Below are 18491 nucleotides of genomic sequence, written 5' to 3' on the forward strand. Positions count from 1 at the left end.
ACAGATTGAATAAACCAAAAAAGAAGTCTAGAAATACAACAAAAAGTCATGATATTTTTACAAAACCTTTATTTTTAGTTATGGTGGGTCCTAGTCTGATATTTTATTATTTTATTTTAGAGTAATGTTACGTCCACAATATTTTCATAATAAATTTTAGGTGGTAAATTGCTACTGGTTTTAAATTAGGCTAACCACTTTTACCTGTGCATTTAAAAATAAAATAAAAGGTCAACTGAAGAAAATTGTGCTTAAAACAATGAGTTTTGGCTTACTAAATTTGACTAAACAAAAAAAGAAGTTTAGGAACACAACAAAATGTCACACAAAAAAGAAGCTTAGGAATATAACAATATGTCACAACATTTTCGTAATATTTTTTATTTACAGTTGTGGTAGGTCCCAGTTTGATATTTTATTATTTAATTTTTACGTTCACAGCATTTTCACAACAAATTTTAGGTCAAAAATTATTACTGGTTTTAAAATTATGCATTAAAAAAAAAAAACAAACAAAAAGACAATACAAGAAAATTGTGCGTGAAACGTACAGTGAATTTTGTCTCACCCAATTTGATTATATATACTAAAAAAGAAGTCTAAGAATACAACAAAATATTAAAACATTTTCACAATACTTTTGTTTTTAGGATCCGAATAGATATATTTTTATTTTATTTGAGAGAAATGCTATATCCATAACATTTTTAGAACAAATTATAAATGAAAAGTTGTTATTGGTTTTAAATTGAACCCATTATTGATATCATTTTTTTATCCTTCAAAAATATCTTGCCACATAAAATTTGTTACAAAATTATTGTGAAAATGTTGTGGACATAGCATTTCTTTTTATGTTATTTTATTTTGATCTATAAGGAACTGAGATCTCGCAGTTGTGAAAATATTGTGACAAGAAGAAGATGTTATAACATTTTCATAATACATTTATTTTTAGTTGTGATTGGTCTTAGTATGTTATTTTATTATTTTATTTTGACATTTAAAAAATTGACACCTCAATAATGATGAAAATATTGTAAAAATTTGTTGCGTCAGTGTAATTGTATATGTACATATAATATTTAAAAGTACAAGCAAAACCAGTGTATTGTGAAAAAAAAAAAAAAAGGCCAACGAACAGTGCAAATTGTCAATAATTGTGAAAATATTGTAAGAATTTGTTAAGTCAATGTAACTGTACATACATATATAAATATTTAAAAGAAAAGGCAAAAACAGCACAACTAAAACTGGCGTACTGTGGTTTGTGGGAAAAAAAAAAAAAAAAAAAAGTCTAATGAACAATGTTGTGAAAGTGTTGCGAAAAATGTTATAGATATAACACTTCTTTTTTCATAATACCTTCAGTTTTAGTTGTGGATGATTCTAGTATGATATTTTATTTTAACCTATAAAGAATTAACATATCAACAACTGTAAAAATATTGTGACAATTTATTGTGTTAACTAACAGTTTTATATAAAAAAAAAAAAAAAAAAAAAGAGTGGACAGGACGATATTACACCGAAGAAAAAAAAGAAAGAAAAGAAAGCAGCAATAGTAAAGGTTAAAACCAAAGCACTGTCGCTACAGTGTAAATTGAACAAACCAAATTCGCACGGTAACAACAGTTCAAAACTTAAAAAAAAAAAAAAAAAAAAAAAAAAAAAAAAAAAAAAAAAAAAAAAAAAAAAAAAAAAGAAAGAAAGTGAAAGGACTCAATAAATCAAATGTTTACTGTAAGGAAATTGGTGCTTTTTATATAGCTAATAGATAGACTACATAATATAATAAATACATTATTGCAGTCCAGTGAGGAAAAATTTAATACTTTGCAAGGAGTGGGGGCAGCGATTAAACAATATTGCAAAAATACGAAAGCGACACATATCACTGTCTTGAAGCAACAAAACGACACAGTGTCTGAACCTAACAGTGAAAGCGGCAAATTGAAAATATAGTTGTTTTTTTTTAACACAACGACAAGTTTTTATTTTATTTTTAAAGACGCTCATTCCACGTGGCATTCTTGGCCCCATCTCCTGTTTTTATATTACCAAAAATACCCTTACACCCTTTCCCTTCTCTCTCACACCCTCATACACCGACAAAGACTCAAAAAGAATCACTCGCACATTGACTCCCTCTCTCTCCCACTTCTGAGTGAGTCATGACTCGGTCGGCTTAAATGGCGAGTACAGGGAAGACTCGGTTCGACTCGGGCTGATTCGCAGCGATGTCCACGGAGGTTAGCCCTTTGGGTAAACGCCGTCGTTCCCGGAACGTAAATTTATCTTTCACCCCCTTCTCTTCAATCTTATTTTCCTTTATTAATTTAACATTATGCAATCGCTTGTCAATTTTGAGCTTCCAAAGCTTAACTCATACATCTTGCGTCATATTTTACTTGCTCTCCCCGCTCGTCTATTGTTTATTTATGCCTCTATTTATTATAATTTTTTTGTTTTATAACATCCACTATTTATGGCTCTGTTGATCATACTTGTAATTTGTGTTCAATAACATCCACTATCATTTATAGACACAAAGGTTGGCAAGTGTTGTATCTGTATACAATCATGGTTATGTAATAGCTGTTAAGGGAATTTTGGGGCGGAAAAAGAAAAATGAAAGTTGAATTTTTCAATTAGTGAGGGCTAATGGTGATTTGATTGACAGTGTTTTGGCAACCTTGGTAGAGAACAAAGTTGTTCCTGATCCTTTCTATGGGCTGCAAAATGAGAGACAATTATAGATATTGCTGATTCTGGGAGAGAGTATTACACATTCTGGTTTTTTTTTTTTTTTTTTTTTTTTTTTTTTTTTTTTACAACTTTTCAGAGTAAGCTGGTATGCAATTCGTGACATAAGACATAAAATATGATCTTGAGATTTTATACTTCTTGAAATTATTTTTCATGCTAATATTTAAGAAATTGTAAGATTTTCCTTTGGTTGCATTCCCTATAAATTTCACTTGATAGTGTTTTTTCCTCTCAACCTTGTGTGAAATTTGTCCGTACTTGGGTAGTTGGTCACTGTTATTGGGTCAGATTTTAACGACAAGATGGTCTGAAAATGGGCACAAAAAGCTCGTGCCAAAGGGGATGTATCGGAAGCATTCTCTTGATGTCACTGATATTCTGCATCCTGATGGTCAAACTTGCTTGCCTTTCTTGTTCGTCTTCCTGTGAGAATTCCCCATAAGGGGGGGCCAAGGTGGTGACCATGAGGTTTATGGCTAAATCCAAAACCTATTTAATTTATATATTATTTTATTTTAGAATTACATTTATGATTTTGGATCCCATGCGAGTGGAGTGATGGAGTAAAAATCTAAATTTTGACATGCTTGTAATACATACAATTTTACAATAATTTGTTTTCATGCTAGATTGGAAAAAATGTTGCCACACAATACGTTCTGGGTTGGGATTGGATGGCTCCTATAAGGTGACTATGTTTGTTACCTTTGATCGTGGTTAATTTTTTTCCATAATGATATTGTTATCTCTAGTTTCTTGTTGGAAATGAGAGGCAGTAGATGCGTATTGATAAGAAATTATTTGAAATTTCCTATCAGAACCAAAACGAGACAGGTTTCTACAGATATTTGAAACATATTTTAAGTGAATAGAGTCAGTGTGATAAATTGTTGAGAGATCAGTTATAAAGTGGAGAATTATTCGGTTGAAAATGGGTCACAGGTATAAGAATAATTCTTATGTAGTTTTTTTTTTGATAAATAATGCAATTCTTATTGATATAAAAAATAGGGTTGCCCAAGTATACATGGAATATACAATAGTGGACCATACAATCAATTATACTAAGTACATGAATCTATCAAATCAATAACAGAACATAAAGATAGACTAGGCAAACTGACATCCAATCCAACAAAGTTCTAAAGATAATGAATTTTAAGGGACACAAAATCTTGTTAACTGAGTTTGACTTGGAAGAACAAAATATAGACATACAATATACAGTGGATTCATCAAATACCGATAATGTTTTATCCTTCAAAATTCTAAGCTTTTTTTCATTTTATAGATCCTTATATGAGTGGATATCAGCTGCAGGACAGTTTTACATTTCTAATTTAGATGCTTGATCTTTGTAATTTTCATTAATAATTGTTGTTGCATGTCTTGCATACTTCCCTTGTAAATGGGTTGCGCCTCTGCTATTTAATGAATTATTTACTGATAAAAAAAAAAGAGTTTTGAAGGGGAAAGTCACACGATGCCGGAACTTCTATATGCATCCTCCCAGGATAAAGGAAGGGAAATTCTACTTATATTCACTTCTTATTGTGTCTTTTGTAGTTAAGAATGTATTTTTGTCCTATTGTAACCTATCCATATGTTCTCTAGACAGTTGAATGAACCATATACTTATACAATATGTCAAAGAACAATAATTCTCTTTCTAAGTACTTGACATTTGTACGATTACAGGGATAGAAACACTGGCATATGGTATGAGGTGTTTGTATCAATAACTGGGGTGAGCTGTATTGCATAAGTTCCTTCCTTAACAATAGATATGTGATAAAATATCATGTTAATGATATTTGGAACTTTTAAATGAATGCACTAGTGTAAACATTAGTATTACCCTCATAAGTTGTACATATCCATGGTTTCGAAATATTTAGTGTAGATTTCTTCTGTAGTTCCTTATTAATTTCTATTTGTGGTCATGCAATTCTTTCTAAATTAGAATTTCAATATATAATGGTGCTTTTGTTCCGTTGGGAGAATTGTTCTATGCTTATTGTAATCAGATAATTCAGATACTGATGCTTTATTATTTGATGCAGCCAGTGAAAATAATTGATCTGCAATTGGTTTCATCGTTTTTTGACGATTACAAGAGGGTGTATTTGCATGCTACAACAAAGTTAGAAAATAGACGTGCCTGGGTTGCTGAGTGTTCTTTGAATATCCAAGTAACAATGGGAGTTGAGGGAAACGTTTCTTTAGTAGAGCATCTTCAGACTCTACACTTGTCATTCCCTGCTGGATCACATATGCAATATATGTTTCCTAAGGTCAGTGATAGCATTCATTCTTATGAGAATTTTGAGAAGAATAGTCTTCTTTCAGCTTGCCTCTTTCTTAAGCAATTCAAAATTTAAGATACTCTTCTTTTACTAAGAAGTCACTAACCATTAAGAGCAAACTTCATAGTATCTCTAGCACAATATTAGGTCTTTGCCCCATTGGATTGCCCCCACATGGAAAATCAAAAAACAAGATTAGACCGGCTTGTGGCTAAAGTTAAGGAACTAGGCTATGTGAGCTATCTACGTCCTTCCCAATTGAGGTGAAGAAGGCTTGTCAACTTATTCTAGCATCTTATGCAACCTTTAATATATATCATACAAGTCTGATTATTAATAACTCTGTCTCTTTTGGTGTTAATACATTCATCCTAATGCTTATGACACTAGGTATACCCTCTCTCTTTTACTCAAGTACTTGTTCTTCTTTTTTCAGCTAGAGGATTGCTTTTGTTTCTACTCATTAAATATGCTCTTAGGTCTTATCCATTTGATGAATAGAATTTACTGTGGTGATGGTGGTTCACCTTGTTATTTATATATATATATATAGAGAGAGAGAGAGAGAGAGAGGTGTTCAAGTTACACTTGGTGTAGCTCCACAAGAGTTACACCTTTTTATAGCCATTGGTTTTCGTAAGATTCAAGGGTGAAAAAGACACCACTTAACCTGTCATTAATATAGAGTTATTAGTTGCCACATTAGCTAACTTTCCTAAAAAAACCCACCCACATTCATTGCACCTAACACAATCTTTTTCCTTTAAAAAAAAAAAAAAATTTAATGAAGGAAAATGATATTTTCATAATATTTTTCATACTTCCATAACTATGTCTCACATATTGAATTTCTCGTAGATTTTGCGATTGAGAGAGGTTATTACACAAATAATAAAAAGAAATTAGAAAATTAGTAATTATTTAGTAATCCATTAATGATGACCCCCCCCCCCCCCCCCCCCCTCCCCAAGACTGTCTCTGATCATAACAGTATCAGTTAGTCAATCTGATTCTATGGAATTTGTAACATGGGATCCTTACTAAGGCAGAGCACTTTTGCACATTTAATATTGCATGTCCATGTAGTAAATCGTGTAAAGAAATAAAGGAAGTAAGAGAGAAATTTATCAAAATTAAACACAGAATCACATCATCAACAAAGTCTTGACCAAGTAACAATTATTAGCTACAAGGAGGTAAGACTAAGCTCCATTGAAGGAGAGTATGAAAGAAAAAGGACTTTATATCAAGGATTGACTATTCGAGAATTCTTCCTGTTCCTTACTTAGAAAAGTATTTCTCGCTAGTGTCCGGGGACGTAATTCCCATTAAGATCACTTTTAAGGTCCCTCCAAGTGTCACGTCTCAAGTTTCGCTTCATGGCTGGAATTACCATGACTGTCCATTGAGCTGGGTAAAGAATACACTTTTAATGTTGTTTGCAACCTTGTGGAAGTATAAAATCTATGAAGGTTAAGTTTTACAGAGGAAATCATTATCACAAGTTCCCGGAATGCTGGAAATAAATTTCCAACTTTTACATACTTAATTTTCCAACTTTCACCAGTGATACCAGTAATGAAGCAGCTAAATAAATTGAGAGAACCTTCTATATTTTTGCCAATGTTATTTAGTTTTTCTTAGGTGAAATACCTACAAATTTTTAATATATGGTGTTGACTCCGTGTGTAAGTAATTTGCAGAGATGGACCTTTTCGTCATTTGCTTGCTTTTTATGTGTGTGCTTTCTCATTACTTTATGTCTTGATTAAGGGAGTGATGGAATGAAACAAAGATACAGAAATGAAGGGTGTTTATTCAATTAAAAAAAGGGTAAGGGATGAGTGAAAGAAATGCATATGAATTTAGTTTGTTTAGCAAATTGGCAATTGGACTTTGAATTTGGATGCTTTGAAATCTCAAGTATAAAATTCTATAGAATTTTTGAATTGTCCTTTTTTGTTAACATAAACAATAGGAATCAATATTATAAATTTCAAAAGTAAAATTTTGAGTAAATTCCAACTCAAAATTCATCATCTAAATGTAACACGAGATAAAATTTAATTTATGTATAACCCAGATAGAGATGCATAAAGAAATCTCATAAAAGAATGAGAAAAATTTAATGTTAGTATGGACATGTTTGGAAACACAAAAGAAAAAGAGAGAAAAAAAAAAAAAAAAAAAAAAAAAAGAAGAGGAAAAGAAATAGGAAATGCTACTATGTAGATTTAACTCCAAGTTGGCAAGGAAGCATAATGCCTTGCTTGCTTCTTTTGTTCCTTCTTTCTTTTGTGTTGGAGAAAGTATTTCTTATTTGACACAATGACATGATAATCTATTGAGTTGGACAAGGTATATCTTCTTTGGTACAATGACTTGATAATCCTATATATAGTAGAAGTTATAAAGGGTTTACATATGAACTTAGCCTTAAAAAATTCAATACAGAAAATAACTTGGAAGCTTCCCAAGGTGTGTTTTGAAGCCAAAATTGGATTCCTCTTGTTGTAAGTTTTGATAGTTGCTTACATTAATTTTTTTGATGAACCTTGCTTAGGTAAATTTGTTCATATGTATGTGTGTTTTTGTATTGATATTCATAAACAACGGTTACTTTGCTTACTTAAAATTTGTCACTATATTTTTATGAGGTATATTACTCTAAATGGTTTGGTTTATATTACATTTGATGCAATTTTGATAAATAGTATATATCACTCAACTTTTTTATATAAATCATTATTTTCTTGAATCACGTTTTTATTTAATATCTGTTACAGGTTAATTACACAAAATTTCAAAACAATTAGTTGCCATTTATTGTTAAATTTATAAGGTAGCCGTTTACTATATTTAAGAATGCAAAAAACTATAGTCACTCTTCATAGATTAGTGAGCTTTTCATTTCTAATCACCTTGATATTCAAAAAGATCACCTTAATATTTGGTAAGCATGATAGTTGGAGAAAGAAATTTAGTCTAACAAAGGGATTAACAAACTATTATTATGGAAAAAAAGTACTGAGGATTATAACTTCAGTAAAAGTTACCAAAAAGTCTAACTTAAACCAATCTCTATCAAATATTTGTTTTGTCCTTTATTAGTACTAAAAAAGTTTACATTCGTTCTCAAACATTACCAAAACATTTTTCCACCCTATTTATCACATGTGGGGAAGAGAGGAGTTAAACATAAATTCTTTTCATGAAGAACATCTACCAGTACGACTAAGCTAAAAAAACTCTTGACTAAATATTAATATACATAAATGTTAAGAGAGTGATAGACTCGACATTAACAAATAAAAAAATATTTGTTAAATGAAAAAAACCATCACGGTGTATTTTATATATATTATATTTGGATTAACATAACCAAGCTCGCATGAGGTTTACGTAAAGCTCTAAAAGGCTTTGCTCTTTTATTTTTGTATCCCCATACAACCTTTATGATGTTCAGTTTTTTCAATAAAAGTATTATTACTTGTCAAAAAAAAAACAAAATCTCCCAGAGATTTTGTTGGATTCGCTTTTGTTGTTATGAGCTTTAATGGGTAACCTTGGTTAAGTAAAAGCTTGCATAAAGAAATTACAAAATATAAATATGAAGGCAAACTTAGTTGCATTATTTACTTATATATTGAATAAAGGTAAACATAGATATGTGTTAGATGATTTTAAATAAGTGATAACGATTGACATAATCAAGTGAAAAAAAAAAAGTAAAAAACAAATTATTATTTTTCTAATAACAAGAATGGAGGATCAATTAGAAACATAGTTTTAATTTTTGTTGTGCAAACATTCTTACAATTTTATTTCTAACTTTTAGATGCATTCTGTTTATTTTTAAAAAAATCATGCACTCTCTCTGTTTCTTTTTTGCTCTCTCTCGCTCTCTCTCTGATTTATATTTATATTTGGATTCACCATTGCTACGTATTATTATGCCCTTTTTCTTATTATTTTATAAACAATAAATTTGATGATATGTTTATCACTGTTATTGTCACTTTGCATGTCATACAAATAAAGACGATAGATGGAGCAGCAACAGCAGCAGCTTCTACATTTTATCCATCCTAAGCATCCCTTGGTCTTCAATCCAAACGATAGAAGTAGACGTTCTTGTTGGGGGTGTGATGAACAAGTATTTGGACCTAGTTACAGTTGTAAAGAATGTGGAGGGATTTGGGTTCATCATAAATCATGTGCAGAACTACCTCTTGGGTTGCACCATCCCTTGCACCCAATCCATCCTCTTATTCTCTTTTCTCCACTATTATGGGCATATAATGGTGAGGACAAACAACTTTACAAATGCGAACTCTGCAAAGAAGATCGTGAGGAATACACTTATCGGTGTTCCCATTGCGACTTCAACCTTCACATCACATGCGCTTCTTTAGCACCCACCACCATGGAACCTGAATTCCACCACCACCCGTTGACCCCCATTTGGAAGTGGATCACTTTCACTTGTGACCTTTGTGGTGTAGAAGACAAAGGTATGCCCTATTTGTGTAATTCATGTGGTTTCTGGATTCATAGAAGATGTCCTCTTTTCCCACGTAAAGTCAAAGATGTGCATCACAATCACCTCCTCCACCTCACCCATTCTTCTCTTGAATTCCATCAATCCGACTCCCGATTATGTCAAATCTGTGGTCAAGAGGTGGACACATGCTATGGGTTTTACTATTGCTCTAGATGTGATTTTGCTGCCCACCTTAATTGTGCTATGGGAAACAAGGAGAACATAAATTTGCAAGAATTTGAAGATGAGGATGAAGTTTTAGAGCTTAGTGAATCGGTTGACTCAACTTACAAAGTCAAAAAATACAATAAGAGGGAGGGTGGAATTCAAATAGCTGCAGAAATCAAACACTTTAGTCATGAGCATGACTTAATGCTCACCGAGAAGCTTCTAAATAACCAAAAATGCGATGGGTGTGTAAGAGCCATTCTCCCTCCGTTTTATAGTTGCGTAAAGTGTGGTTTCTTTCTTCATGAATCTTGTGCTAATTTACCAAAAAAAAAGCGACACCCACTTCATCAACACCCACTATCCCTGCTCCCAATGAAACCAAGTAAGGATTTTAGGTGTTATGCTTGTCATCGTAGATGCAATGGCTTCACCTATTGGTGTGAGACATGCCGTTTTAGACTTGATGTTCAATGTAGTATGATCTCAGAAATCCTTATCCACCCTGGTCATGATCACAGACTTATTCTCTCTAGTGGTGAATCTTCCCAAAATTGCAGTTGTTGTGATTCTAGAACTAACCCAATATTCTGTTGTACCACTTGTGTATTTGCTTTGGACTTCAAATGTGCTACACTACCACATTCTACAAGATACAAACAACATGAGCATCCCTTCGCTCTCAGTTATAGAGCTGAAGATAACTCTGGTAAATATTATTGTGATATTTGTGAAGAAGAACGAGACTCAAAGTATTGGTTTTACTATTGTGAGGATTGCAGTTATCCTGCTCATCCAAAATGTATTATTGGGAAATACCCAAATTACAAGTTTGGAGGTACTTACAAATTTGACTGTCACTCACACCCTCTTACTTTCATTGAGGAAACTAAAGACTGCTCTCGATGTAACGAATGTAATGATTCTTGTGAAAAGTTGATCTATCAATGTGCTCAGTGTAATTTCTACATCCACAAGAGTTGTTTATAAAAAGGACAAATGTGTTTTTATTTTATACTAGATGTAGTCCATGTAAGTTTTTTGGTGTGTGGAATTCATCAAATGACAATGCAGTAATTCTTTTCAATGCTCTTTCTTGGCATCATGGTTCAAATACAATGTAAATACATTGTACCAACTGAAGCTTGTTTGTGTGTGGTTGTACCTTGCCTTGTCCACTTCTGTTAGAAACAATAAGCTTGTTGATAATAGAAATTTTCAGTTTTCGATGTTTTATGGTAGTACATTGTTTTGCAATGGAACTTTGATTTCAGTATGGAACATAAAGTTCAGGGTTGATGAACAAATACTGGAAATAAAAGGCAAACTTTTGGTATCTTTTATCAGCTGTGTATGACTAGTTTTCCCTCTATTTTCTATTTCTATGCAATTCCGATTGCATTCATTTTTCTTGAGCTCACATTAATTGTCTATGTCTTCTTCTGCATTAGGTGAGCATCCCTTATTTTGAAAAGGGAAATGAGCAATTAGAATCAAAACATGAATGCAAAGATTCAATAGCATTTTAAGTTATCATAGATTTACATGTTTATCAACATCTTTTATGTCATTAGTTTTAATCACTAATATTATTACTATGATTGTTATTTCTATGAAAGCTCAATTATGCATGATTTAATTATCATTGATGGTGAGGTACTTTTCTTTTGTGTTTTCTCAACATAAATTTTATACATCATCTTAGTAAGAATATTGGCCTAGTATTTTAATATGAAGGCACAACATGTACTTTGTAAATGTTGATGTTAAGAACATGGTGATTTGGGAGCAACAATTGTTAATAACATGGCTGGTTGAGTTATATAGTTTAATTGAATTTCCTCCAAGTCCAAGGTAATCTTTAAAACCTTTTTGGGCAATGAGATTACAAATCTTGTCTAATAAATTTAGGGCTTAGTTTAGAAAATGTTGGTCAGGCCTTTCTTGGTTTGAAGGATCTCATTGTTACATAATACTTCTAAAATTTCAAGGAGAAATAATTTTCTGTGACTTACCTGTGTACTTGTGTTCGAAAAGTCATGCTTTTGGTTCTTTTCCCTTAATTTTTAAGCATTCTAATACTGTCCCATTGTCTTATTATTATTATTATTTTAGTAATGTTATAATATGCCTGTTCTGATCATTTAAGTCAGACCTCTTTTTCACTGCCTAATTCTTATGTTATTTGGTTTTAGTCTCTTGATTATTGTGCAATTAACATAACCATTATTTGCCACCACGAGACTGAATACTTGGCATCTCTTGAGCTTCTTTGTATCGCTATTTTTGTTGTTAAATAAGTTAAGGTACTATTTTCTCCCCTCAAATTCAAAGTTGGGTTAGGTTGTTGTGCTTTTGCTTTCCACACAAATGAGTTCCAAGCCTCTTCATTCTGAAAATCCACCTTGACATTTACATTGGTTTTCATTTGCTTGCACACTTCCAAAGTTTATAGATTTCGTTATTGGTTTTGGAATCCCACATAGTTTAGAAAATTAAAAGGAGATGCAATAATTCCAATCAAGAGTGTTAGTCCCACATTGGTAAGAAAAGAAACAGGAAGATGATATAGTCCCTATACATTGAGTGGTGGTGTAGTTTTTGTTTTGTGCTTGTAGGAGTTTGATATCAAAGATTTGTCTTGTGTTTAGTGTGAGAGGTTTGGTTGTCATCCTGTTTTAAGTAATTTTGCATTAGCAATTGCTATATTCTAGGGATAAAATTTATATACAATACCTTAGGTGCATTACATTAGGTTCTCTATATATTATTTGCAGTATCCTTTTTTAATTTTAATTTTTAATTACTTCTACAATACTTGTCACTACTGATTAGTGATTATACCTACTGATTGTTTTGGGGCTAAAAATATGTGCTGATATTATCAAACTACATCCAATTACAGATTATTGAGAGGTAAACCCGTTGCTATGTTTCTTGAATTTTAGCAGTGATGTGCTAAGCTATGCTTATTTTTTTTCATTTTAATTTATTCTTCCTTTTTCCTTTGCCCAAGCTATATCCATTCAGTTGTTGATTAGGGATGATTAATTGTTGCTTGGTACAAGTACTCAAGCATTCTAACAAAACTGCCAACTTTCTGAACAGTTATTAATAATATATTGTTCTTTACTTTTGATAATGTATCTGGGTATACTGTATCCAGTATTAACTAAATTTTACTAGCCCAGTATCTGGGTATACTGTATCCAGTATTAACTAAATTTTACTAGCCCAGTATCTGGGTATACTGTATCCAGTATTAACTAAATTTTACTAGCCCAGCTCGCACACAAATAAATATATCATAATAATTGAGTAAAATGACTTTCTATGAATCATAATCATTTCACTTGGGAACTTAATGATGTAATCTATATATACTTTATTATTTATCTATTGTTTATTTCATTGTACATTTTTTCTTTTATTCTTACTATTGAGGTTCCATTTTGTAGATAATGTTTAGATCCATTCGAAAAACTCGAGTGTGAAGCATTTGATATCTTTGTTAATGAGGTTCTCTGTGTTGGCAAAGGTACTGCTGCATTAATTTTATTCTAGAATATACTTGATGGATCCATTCTTACCATATTGCTTGCACACACCTACCCTTGGTCATTATCATGTGCACAATGTACTCTTTTGCTATTCTAGCTATTTCTAAAGATCATAAGCTACTCCCTCTATTGATTATTCATATTTGGTAAACTTAGAAATGCTTGTTCAATCATATGACCATACTCTAGAATATTTAATAATAAAAAATTACTACATCAAGGGATTATCAAACCTTTTGGGATGAGTGTACAACCATATTTGTGAAAATCACTTTACAAAAATAATTTTCCATTTGATGGTTATCATTTAAATTATTTTTCCAATCAAAATATGATATCTTTTGTTTTTCCTCTCTCGATCATCTATGCATTTTTCAAATCATCTGCAAGGTGTCCGTATTCACGTGTAAAAAGGGCCCCTCATGCCTTCTCATTTGCTTCTACTGGAAGTGCTTGGGTGTCTTCTCAAGGTTGGTTAATTCTCTTATTTTTCCATTCCTTGTGAGCTTGTATGTTGTTAGAGTATTCGTTCTAGGCCCACTTCCCCAATACCTTATGCTATATGTAATCAATTGTACTATCACACTACCAGCTGTACTATACTTATGTACCTCTATACTTTCCTAATAAGGTTGAGAGCTTATATAAAGGTTGCTCTTGTGAATAGTGCCAAGGCAGCTCATGGTTGAACTATATCGTCTCAAACAAGAGCCAGGGCAATCTATTGATGATTTTTTTTTCCACACATGCAATATCTGTGGGATCAAATTTCACTATATGAACCAACATGGATTATGCATGCAATGCCCAAAATTTTGTGAATATCAGGATCAATTGAAAAAGTTTTCTCCTTTGCCTTCAATTGAAAAAGTTTTCAAGGAGCTTGTATAAGAGGTAACGTTTACAAGTCTTACTATCTCGGCCTTGTAACACAATCTTGGCCACATCATCCCTTGATCTGCCTTCAACATCTGCAATTCGTTAGAATGAGCACTATGATTGCTTTGGCTCTCAACGATTTAACTCTAAATATGATCATTCTCACTTCTGCACCTTCTGTAGGATATTGTTGAAAGCATGCCCGTGTCACTCGATCCTTAGCTTACATGGCCAACATCAACAGCATATTGTTGCTTCCTCCAACCCCATCACCCAACACAAGTACTTTTGGCAAGTTTTCCAACTCATGTTTACATTAATGGCAATTGACCTAAAGACTCTTATCAATAACATTTTGTTCCGTAAGGTGCATTCTCTTCTATTTTTTATGTTGCACTAGGTAAACACTCATTTTGATATCTTGACCTTGCTTGCTACACTCATATTACACCTGATTCTACCTCTTGTACCATACAAACCCATACTTTTCGTATGCCTATCAATCACATTGCCAGTGGCTCTACTATGACCATTATAGGCATTGTTACTACTACTCAGTTATCTATTTCAAATGTTTATCTTATGCCTAAATTTTCATTAAATTTCTTATATATTTGGCCAATTGTGTGAGCTAGGGCTTCAAATAGGATTTTATTCTATTGGCTGTGTTGTACATAATCCTCAGATAGCATAGACCATTGGGACAAAATGTAAAGTTGGATGGCTTTTCTTCTTACATCTTCACACAATTCTCTTTGTTACATACACTCACATAGCATCACCTCTTTGGAGTTGTGGTATTCACGACTAGGTCATGCTTCTCTATCTTGGGTCCAAACTTTAGTGTCTAAGGGCATATTAGATTAGGTCTCTTTTTGATCCTTTAATTGTATCTCATCCTATCTTGGAAAATGATAGGCTTTGCCTTTAATAAAAGTGAGTCTTCTATTTCTGCGCCGTTCAAGCTCATTCACTCTAATGTATGCAGATAATCTCTTATTCCTGCTATAGGGGGAATTTGTCAATTTTCTTGATGACTTTTCAAGTTCACATGGATCTTTTTTTATTAAAATTTTTTTGAGATACTTAATATTTATCTTGAGTTTACTAAAATGATTGAAGGTTCTCAAAATCCATCAAAATCTACTGATTTGAAAATGTCCTATAGGACAAACATCATGACTTCCTTAGTATTTTCAAATTATATAGAATCATTTCTTATACATCTTATTGAAGAATTTCACAGAAAAAGGGTCAAGTAAAATGTAAACTTTGATATATTTTGTTGTTCAGACTCTCATTCCTTTTGCATATGTTATTGCATCTTTCTCAGGCAAAACTATACCTTCTGTTATCCATAGAGGGCAATAAATTTTTGGCTTTAATAATATAGCCACTTTACAGGATGGTGTTAAGGATATTTTAGAAAAACAAAATAGAAGAATTTGAAAAAAGGCACAAGTTGCCAGTTTGGCTTTCTATTCATAAAATAAATAAATAAAAATTATTAAAAAAAAAAAAAAAGGTTTCCAGTTTGGTAGTTCCAATGGTATTATAACAACTATTAACATGAATTTGATCCAATAATATTAATTAAATTTCAGTTTTAAAACATCTGTGCATATGATTAGGTCATGGTGAAGACTACCAAATTCAGTAGGGCAGTGCCCAAAAAGTTGTATCCATTACGTTACACCTTCACAGAGAATTATCTTAGAGGAGCTACTAGACAGGTAGATAGTCATATCTCTTACCTTCCTGGAAATCATTGTTGACTGTTGTAGGTGCAAAAATTGATTCAAATGAACCATATAGAATCACTTCACCTTAGCCACACTTGTGAAAGAAATGGAGGGAGCATGTGTTCTTGACTTCAATTGATTGGTGTATAACCTGCATTCTCTTGCTCCATATCTATTACCGCCAAAAGACCAGGATAAACATGCATTGGTTTGTGCTATGAATAACTTTGATGTGATCACATATCATTGACACATACTATCTTACAATTTTGGGATATACCTTATAGCTTCTAACTATAATTTGTATTTCTAGTTTATTTGATATCTTAGTATCTTGAGCACGACTTATAACTCATCAGTTGAGGCAGAATTACTCTTTTCTCTTATAGTTAAAGCCAAGTTTGAGAACAATTGGTACCTAAAGCCGAAGAAGCAACTCGAAACTTCAACCCAACATGTTGATTGGTTTTAACATTTGGATGGTGATGTTTGTATGCTAGTTCAAACTCATGTGGCTAATCGCACCCAGATTATTGGAGAAAATGGAAGCTGATATTGCTTATAGATGCTTCCAATCATCTATGTGAATACTGAATGTTGGTGATGTCAATTTAACTCATCATCTATTTGACTTGCTGCTTGGAGGTGCCTTCTTGTAAAGTGCATGTACATTGAAAAACAATCCTGGGAAATAATTATTCTGCTAAGGAGACGTGTAAAATCCTTTTTCTTCCCCCCACTCCCCACCCCTGGGCATGCGAGGAAGTGGGGGGGGGGGGGGGGTGTGGTTGATTAGATTTATGTCAATGACATATGTATGTAGTTAGAAGTTTACATTTCATTATTGTAATTGTTATAGAATCTATCATATTTTTCTAAAGGAAGTTCAGTAAGTAAAAATTTGTTGTTATATCAATTGATTATGCACTTATGCTCCATGAAATAGTTCTTTGCTTGCAAAACGTACCTTTTCATAGTAGTAGTTGTCCTTACTTATCAAAAAAAAAAGTAGTTGTCCTTAGAATCTCTTTCCTTGTTGTAAGTTGCCGTGCATGTCAAGGTGCTAAATGATTAGGAAAAATATTTTTGTTTACTAAATGATTTTAGTTGATAAAATTCAAAAAGCATAAGAATTAAAATAAAATAAAAATTTATATAAAAAAGTCTTCCTCCCCGGCGTTAGAATGACCATATGTCATGGGCCAACCATCTAATTTTTTTTTTTTGACCTCTTTGGATAAAATAAATTCTTGGGGAGAAGTTGTAAATTGTGATTTTTGTAACCAATAAGATTTTTTTTTTCTTTTTTTGGTGCAGTTCTTGGGGAGTAGTTAGCCTCTTTGTCTTGTAGCTTAACCAATCGATACTTCTTAATGCTTCTAATAGATCCATATAGGCTTCAAAGCCTCCAACTCCAACTATCAAATTATTCCCAAAAAAAAGAGTTCAAAATGGAAGAGGGAGTTAATTGGTTAAAGCTAGGGCATTATAAAATATTTTGAAGGGGATAGTGGTGGTAGTTAGGGGCTTAGGTCCGGGCGCCAAGGCCCTATTGGTCTAGTCATCCCTTAGCATCATCACAACAAAGCAATTCTTTAAAATGGTCACTCACATAATTAAGTGAATTACCATATAATACCATACTAGTTCTTGATGTATGAAATAAGAATAATATTATATAATTTTTTAGAAGTAAATTATATTTTTACTATAAGTCTATTGGAATTTTTTTTTTTTTTTTTTTTGAGGAACAGATTTTATTTTAGACTTATTAATTAAATAAATTATTTTATTTTATTTTATTTTCTAGAGTAAGAATTCAATAATTAGGTTGCGGCCCAGGTCAATTAGGATTAGAGTTTATTCATAATAGTCTATATATAAATACATTATTGTAGTCCAGTGAGGACAAGTTTATAGTTGATTATTTCATGCAATCTTAGATACTCATTCTTAGGTTTTTATTTTTATTATTAATTTATCTTCACTTGGTGTTAATTCCAAACCGATCTAAGTGCTAATTCCTAGATGTATTTTATTTTTTTCTTTGCAAAGTCCTTTTTGAAAATAATTTTTGATGCATCATTTCTTCATTTGAATCTTGGAAAGCATAAGCTAAAAAGATGCGTAACATTATTTGAATGTACTAATAAACAAGGTCATGTTCCGGTGCCTTTAGTTTCTTAAATAAACAAGGTCATGCTAAAAGTATGCTTAAAGACAAACATTCATTCCCCGTGGCTGGCCTGGCCCCACCTCCTTTTTTATATATTACCAAAAATACCCTTACTCCCTTTCCCTTCTCTCCCTCACACACCCTCATACACCAACAAGCACACAAAGAATCACACACAGTCACTCCCTCTCTCTTCTGAGCGAGTCATGACTTGGTCGGTTTAAATGGCAAGTACAGGGGAGACTGAGCTCGGCTTGAGCTGGCTCATATCGAGGTCAACAGAGGTTAGCCTGAGTGGGACCCACCACCTCCCATTTGGTTAAACATCATCGTTCCCGGAATGTAAGA

General features: G+C 32.4%; 1 protein-coding gene across 26 annotated transcripts in view; it reads left to right on the plus strand.

Moving 5' to 3' along the window:
* Positions 1 to 2108: 2108 nt before the first annotated feature.
* Positions 2109 to 18491, plus strand: part of LOC126725191 (mannosylglycoprotein endo-beta-mannosidase-like) — a 68163-nt gene continuing 51780 nt past the window's right edge. Inside the window, exons 1-7 of one of the 26 annotated variants that reach the window (XR_007655347.1) lie at positions 2109 to 2288; positions 3399 to 3457; positions 4468 to 4516; positions 4833 to 5063; positions 13245 to 13324; positions 13737 to 13816; positions 14014 to 16877. Coding sequence is in view for 18 of the 26 variants with exons in the window: in XM_050429742.1 (XP_050285699.1) it covers positions 9124 to 10776 (1653 nt within the window). In the remaining 8 variants the exon portion in view is untranslated. The other 25 variants (XR_007655349.1, XR_007655344.1, XR_007655345.1 and 22 more) reach the window with 25 other exon arrangements.

The sequence above is a fragment of the Quercus robur genome, chromosome 5 (genome assembly GCF_932294415.1).
Source record: "Quercus robur chromosome 5, dhQueRobu3.1, whole genome shotgun sequence".
Taxonomy (NCBI): Eukaryota; Viridiplantae; Streptophyta; class Magnoliopsida; order Fagales; family Fagaceae; genus Quercus; species Quercus robur.